General features: G+C 45.4%; 1 protein-coding gene across 2 annotated transcripts in view; it reads left to right on the top strand.

Moving 5' to 3' along the window:
• Positions 1-737: 737 nt before the first annotated feature.
• The window catches only part of VSTM4 (V-set and transmembrane domain containing 4), a 31495-nt gene continuing 24874 nt past the window's right edge, over positions 738-7358 (top strand). For both annotated transcript variants that reach the window (XM_005520589.3, XM_014250565.2), the window contains exons 1-2: positions 738-859; positions 6302-6700. In XM_005520589.3, coding sequence (XP_005520646.1) covers positions 805-859; positions 6302-6700 — 454 coding nt within the window. In that variant the 5' untranslated portion in view covers positions 738-804. The remainder of the gene's footprint in view (positions 860-6301; positions 6701-7358) is intronic.

Raw genomic sequence — 7358 nt, 5'->3', positions numbered from 1 at the left:
CAGGATGGTTTTAGAGGTTGATTGTCAGTGATCAGTAGGTGCTGTCACAGCAGAGGGCAAACATCAGAGCGCTGTATGCAATGTCTTGGCACAGGTGTCCTAAATGCCGACAGCATTCATCCCCATGCCTGCTGATGGGCTACTCCTGTCTGCCAGACCTCCTTGTCCCCAGGCTGCCACCACCTGAACCCACGGGATGGGAGATAATGTTAACTAGAACTGCCAGGGAATGGTGGTCCTGTTCTAGTTATGGAATGGGATAAGTGGAATGGGCATGAGGACCTTCAAAATTGCCAACACATCCAGGACACCTGAGAGGATGCCTAATACAGCCTTCCGCATGCCAGCAACCTACCCCACAGCCTCCAGCTGCCGGGCTGCCTCACCTGCTCGTACAGAGGTTTTCTGTACTCAGGGAGGGAGGGAGTTTCTCATTTCCCATCGACACAGACCCGCGTCCTTTGGGCAAGGGTGCGTGTGCGCGCAGAGAGGATCGCGGAAGATAGAGATGGAGCATCCCTGTCTAGCCCTAATGCCACCCTACAGGCATGGTGTGCACAGAAACGACAGGGCGAGAAGAAGCGGAGTTGAAGGGGGGCAGGACGCTGGGCAACGCGAAGGAGTAGGGAGGGAAGGAAGAAAGCGGAAAAAAAAAAAAAAAAAGAAAAAAGGAGGAGAAAGGGGAGGAGATGAAAAGCAAGGGGAGAAGGGAGGACCGGGCGGGGAGGAGGCGAGAGGCCGGGGAGGAGAGGAGGGAGGCAGCTCGGCAGAGGGGGACGGACGGGACGCGGCGCCCCGCGGGCCATGCGCCTCCTGGCTACGGCGCTGGCCGCCCTGCTGGCCACGGCCTCGGCCCCAGGTAAGCGGCACCGCGGGGCCAGCGCCCAGCGGGACCCGACCCCTCCCCTGGGCCTCCTCCTCGGGCAGCCCCCGGCTCGGGCAGCCCCCCGCCCGGGCCGCCCCCGCCGGGCAGTGCCGAGCGGGTCCGGGTCCCTCGGCGGGCCGGGTCCCTCGGCGGGCCGGGTCCCTCGGCGGGCCGGGTCCCTCGGCGGGCCGGGTCCCTCGGCGGGCCGGGTCCCTCGGCGGGCGGGGCCCCTCGGCGGGCCGGGTCCCTCGGCGGGCCGGGTCCCTCGGCGGGCCGGGTCCCTCGGCGGGCCGGGTCCCTCGGCGGGCCGGGTCCCTCGGCGCCGCGCTCGGGCGGGACGGGCGCTGGGCCGGAGCTCGGGGCAGGCACCCGGGGAGCCCCTCCGGCCGCCCGGTCCCGGCCCCGCTCCGCCGGCCCTGCCCCGGCTCCCGGCAGCAGCTTCTTCACAGCTGTCGGGTCCTTTCTAGAAAAGTAAGCCCTTCCCATGCAAGTTCATGGAAATAGTCCTCGGCCGTCTTCTGTGCCAGGCAAAGCCGAAGCAAAAGGAGATTTGGGATTGCTTTTTCCGCAGGTGCCCCGATCCTGCATCAGGTGGAAATGGAACCTGTGGGTCACTTGTAAAAAGCGTCCTCCCTTTAAGACCTTTGTGCCTCCAAAAAAGAGGTATATTGGACAGCGTTGTGTGTCCTGAAACTGCAGAACAGACCCAGAGTCGGGATCTGAACTTCCAGGTGCAGTGGGCTCATAGGAGTGAGGATGCCTAGCTCATTCAAGGCTGATGAAAGAGTCTAATTTGAACTCCACTGCAGAAGGGCATGAGATGGTGGAGGCAGAGTTTTGGTTCAAATCCATCATTGGTCAGTGCAGAAGCTTTCTCTGAGGGGCAGCCTCTGACTTGTGAAACTTGCAGACAGGTCTGTTCAACTGCAAGCAGCTGGTTGTGTTTTGGTGCTCTTGCTAGCCAGCTCCTAATTATTTTCATTTAAACAAAGAGCTTTGCTTCTTCCTGATTCATCTGCTCTTTTTAACTGTAAAGAAATCAAACTAAAGCAGGCTTTGACAGTAGCATAGCTTCACTGAACAAACTACAGCACAGATAAAAGCCATCCCTTTATATGCTTCTGGTCATGCAAAGCTGAGATCAGAAGGTAGCCACCCTAGTTGCATGCCCCTCTAGTCCCCCAGATATCCCAGTCCCCCAGCTGTCAGTTCTTGCAGCACTGGAGGTTGGGATGTGGATTCTGCCTGTTGTCTCCGTGGAGGAGGGAAGAGAGGCCCGTGTACAGCACTGACCCTGGGCTGTGAGCAGTTGTGCACAGGAACAGCTCCACTCTGATCTCAACTGATCTAGCTGGGGCTCTCCCACAAAACCACAGCCATGCTGAAACTGCTTACCACATGTAAGGACCCAGTGGCCACTGTAAGTCCTTTGGCACTGTTCCAGCACAGACAGAGGGAAGAGGTCCTGGCATAAACAAGTTTCTGGGTGCTAGAAGTATAGTTTGGTACTCCTGACAGTGCTGTCAAAGTGTTTTGTTGTGTAATATGGCAGACAGCAAAGTCTAAATCTGGCTAATTCTTGAACTGGTGTAAGCAGATGTGAGCTATTTTCAAAGTGGGATTTTTTAAAACAGAGCTTAGGCAGTAGTCACCTTTCCTGACTCCCCAAAGGCTACTGACGCATGCTGGTGGAACATACCAGAGAAGCACACAGCTAAAATGTAGGGATGGGAGCAACTCAGCAAGCTTATTGCAAAAAGGAGAGAAGTTTGATGGTTAAGCATGCTGCAAATAAATGACCGAGTCTCTGACTCTCTCTCTCCTCCCCCTTCCTATAAGTAATTTCCCTTTTCAAGCAGAAATAAGACTGAAACTCTTGTGGTGAGCTCCACCTGAGCAGCTACATCGTACTATGCTGGGAAGGCAGAAGAAGATAAACAGTGATTCCTCACTTCAAACAGCAATCTGAAGTCTAGAAATTCAGTGCTATGGTGGCACACAAGCCTGCTCTTAAGTTGTGAAGTCTCCTCCTCTTGGCAAGGAGCCCATTACAAGAGTAAACCTCATGTTGGGGCTGACCAGTGCCTGCTAAAGACAGGAGGAACATGTCCACTAGTGTCTGAGAGCCTTGAATGAGGGTTTTCCTTTCCACATAGGAGGAGGTAAATGAACTCTTTCCTTCAAAATCCATTGTTCCTTGTCCAGTGGCATTAGGAGGATAAAGTCAAATGGATACTGTTTTTCTGCTTTATATAAAGCATCACCCGAACCTGTTCAACATGAGCTGATACCATGATAAAAGCAGAATGAGATTTCCAAAACTTTCCCCAATGCTGTACTTGTGCAGCTGCACCAATGGGAGCCACAGAAGGAAGATGAGGAGATAGGTTCCCATTGATCAGAAATATGAAGGATGCAAAATTTGATATGTCCCTATAAAAAGGCATGTCCCCAGAGGAAAAGTAGAAGCCTTAGGTATAAAATAACCAATAATGTTTGTATGAATGTGAACAGCTAGAAAGGGATCAGAGTCTCCGTGTACAATGCTGCTTTATCTTCTCACAGAGGCTTCCATCATCACCATATCTGACTTCCTTTGTATTTTCTCTTGGGTACTTCTTGGCACTATGTTCGGCCTAGTTTGGAATTAAGCACTGAGTTTTTTGCCTTTTATTTTGGGACTCTGTTTCACGATTACTCCTAGCCAGATTTTTCAAAAAATATGTTCACATGTCAGGAAAATGACATAATTGTTTTTCTTCACAGTTTTCACGACATGTTCATAATTTCAGTAGAAAAAAAATATCTCTGTTCTTCATGTACCCAAACCATAATTTTATAAATGATTTATTAAACATTTATTGCCTAAGTACATTTGAGGACCCCAAAAAGTGTTGAAAATTTCAAAGTTAATCCTTATTTACTAAGCAACACAACCTTCAAAATTTAATCTTATTTTGCTGGCAGAGACAGCCATTTACTGGCTTCCCTTCTGCCAGTAAAACACCAAGGCCAGTAAGTCCACAGAGTAATAACTGAAGTTTCATACCTGGAAAGCTTTTGGTGGGATTCAGCCTTCATTTTAAATTTCAAAGTCCTGTGCTACTTACTTATGCTTTCTACAATCCAAAATAACCTTTCTTTGGCATTTACGTGAATTGCAGACACAAACATAACGCACAAATAACTTTATCAATAACCTCATCCACACTTAGCTGTAGTTTCTTCAAGATTTTTTTTTAAAAAAGCCAAACTCTTCTATATACGAAATATTTTCTCCATAACAAAAAAGTGACGTCTATTGGAATAAACATGCAATTCAGTAGAGATTTTGACTGACGTGGCACAAAATAATTTTTCATACTATTAATTTTCAGAATTCTTCTCAAACAGTTGCAATACAACTTCTTTAATTTAGTGGATTTGCTGTAAGTAAGGTGATATAATTCACTACTTCATTTCACTGCTTCACTGGGACTATAAAACCAGTGTCTCTGTCTCCAGAACTCCTTCAGAAATAGAATGGGAATACTTTACTTGCTTATTTTGAAGATAAATATATGTTTGTGTTTCAGGAGCTGATGTCAGACAATAGTCTCTGCCAAAACGCTCATCCCCTTTGTTAAAATGTTCCTTGCTGATGTGCTAGAAAAGTGTCCAGAAATGAAAAATCATTCTCCCAGAGTTGCAATTCTCATTAGTATTTGAGTGCAGTACGGTATTCACATAACAGGAAGTTCACAGTTTAGAGGACATTTCATGCTTTGCAGATTCATTGCAGGGAGTGCTTGCTCACTGCTGGAATATGGTTCTCTCTCTAGTGGATGCCCTCAGACTGGTGGTTTACACATCACAAGTCATTTGGGGAACACGTTGCCACAATACACCATTGGTCAAAAATAGATCACTCTCTGATATGACTAATCAGGACGTTCTTAATGTGCAGTAGGAAGGGAATGAGTCTTGAGTCCCATGCCTCAAAAAACCAGTCCAGTATAAATCAGTTAGGTCAGGAAAGGGAAATCTTCCTCTAATGAACAGCTATGGACGCTTTTTTCAGCCTTCACCTATACTGGCTATTATTAGAAGTAAAGCTAAGAGACAAAGACCTGGTCTATGTGATGGTATAGGATGAAGAACATTAAAGACAAGAATCAGAAATTATTGGAACAATGGAATAATCATTTGTCCTGATACAATCTCATGTCATATTTTGTCAAGCAAATAATGTCAGATAAACTTGAATTTGTAGTCAGAAAAACTAATCTGATGGATTTAACCCAGGTTTGAGATGACCATTTGATTATGACAAGGAGAATATTACTTAAAACAGAGAACATGGGTAACTGTAGGATATAGAGAATTCAGTGGTCTTCCAGGGATAATCCAGGGAACAGTATGATGTAAGGTCTGCACAAATGATGTCTGAAAGAAGTAGACAGGAGCATGCACATTGAAATTGTAGCCTTATTAAATTAGCATAAGGCAAGGACAGCACATAGGAAAAACTGAGGATGGGTAACAGAAGTGGAACAGAAGTTAGTACTGCAAAGTCGCATTCTTGGGGATTAGTAAGAATTTCTTGATACACTGGTAACTGAACCACAAATGACAAAGAAGGGAAAACACACAAGTATGCTATTTATTTATAATCTGAAACATAATCACATATGAAAGTATTATGAAAAAGGACAAGATAATTCTGGGATATACCAGGCAAGGTATATCCTAGTCAAATCTGAGAAGTACTGTGAGTATTCCATAGGACATTGGAGAATTTCTTTCCAGATACTGCCCGTGTCTGCAGTCCTTTATAGGAAAAATAATAAATTAATTACAATCAAACCTAAAATCTAAGCTGTAACCAATGCAGAGAAGGGCTGTTAGGGTGAATAGGGAAGACAGTACTTTACTAGAGGACGCTAACAGAGCTTGTCTTCTTTAGTGCAACAAAGCGAAGGCTGAGGCCAGACAATTGCTTTGTATATGGGGTCAGGAAGTAAGCTCTAGAGAAGAAAATGCTATTTTAAGCTTAAAGCTGGCACAGGAACAAATGAGCATAAACTGGCTATTGAAACCATTTAGGCTGGAAGTCCTAAGAAGGATTCAATCCATCAGAAGATCTGGTCACAGAACAGCTTTCCAAAACTGTTCACACTGATAAAAGATTACGTAAAGTTGGTCCTGTGATGGCTGCAAGGTCTGCATGTCAGCTCTAGGTTACTGATTAGTGACAGAAACAATGCTGTGAGCAGACTCACCTAAAGGAGGGCCTCGTGCCATGAGAGAGGCAGATGATGTCAGGTTCTACAGGGTCATTAAATTGCTGTGCACAAAACAGATACCATCAGTTTACATGGGCTTGCACGCTGGGACAGATTGTGGTGCTGTTGTGCCAGTAAAGAGGATTCTCACTATCTTTTCTTTCCTTTACAGATGCTTGTGAGGCTTTAAATGTGACAGTCTCTCCTGGACCAAGAGTGCAATTCTCTGAGGGGGATAATGCTACCCTTTACTGCCACATTTCTCAAAAGAGAAAGACAGACAATTTGCTGGCTGTGCGGTGGGTCTTCGCTGCATCACCTACCCAGGAGCATCTGATGATCAAAATGACAAAGTTTGGATCTGTCCAGTATTATGGAAATTACAGTCAGCATTTTCACAAGCAAAGACTTCATCTTCTTAAAGAGAAACATGGAACTCTGTACAAATTTCTTATTTTAAGCCTCCAGCAAACAGATCAAGGACATTATATATGCAAAGTACAGGAAATTGGCAAACACAGAAATAAGTGGACAGCATGGTCAAATGGTACAGCAGCTACTGAAATAAGAGGTGAGTGATTACTGATCTCAAGTCTATAATTTCTTGTTCTGTGATGCCTTTCTTATTTCTTATAAATTCATCCATAAGACATTTGAACTTAGATTATTTTTGAGTATTTGTGTATATATATATATATATATATATATATATGAGTATATTTGTCTAATCTGTGGATAGGAGAAGAAAACCTAATACTCAGTTTATGTTTTGCCTCTCTCTTGGTGTTTCCCTTGCTCTCAGTTCTTGTCTAGCAGCATTTGGTAAGTAGCACTTCCACTATTACTTCAGTACTTTTGTTTAGACCATTTGCAGCCAGAAAGCAGAGCTAGAAAAGCAATGGCCAGCCTGCTGGTATTGAACTTTGGATAAAGTTACCAGCAACAAGTGGCAGACAGGAACCAAGCTGAAAACAAGCCATCTCTTTGGGATGGATTAGCTCAAACTTTATGCCACCACACCAACACTTTCAGAGATGAGTGAAGATGGATTTTGAGAACAGACTCCTTTGAAGAGGTAGTTTTGTTTAGCAGCTGTGCCATCAGTGCTATCTGGCAAACTACCCCCCTGCTTGTGTCTTTATAGACAGAAAAGTTTATTTCTCACAGGGATAACTCTGAAGATAATGCCAGAAAGCAGTGTAGAGTGTTTTCTCTTTCAATGATGTAAG

This window comes from Pseudopodoces humilis, chromosome 9 (genome assembly GCF_049639895.1).
Source record: "Pseudopodoces humilis isolate 2021_Gansu_Grassland_sample_001 chromosome 9, ASM4963989v1, whole genome shotgun sequence".
Lineage (NCBI taxonomy): Eukaryota > Metazoa > Chordata > Aves > Passeriformes > Paridae > Pseudopodoces > Pseudopodoces humilis.
This window is presented reverse-complemented; position numbering and strand designations above follow the sequence as displayed.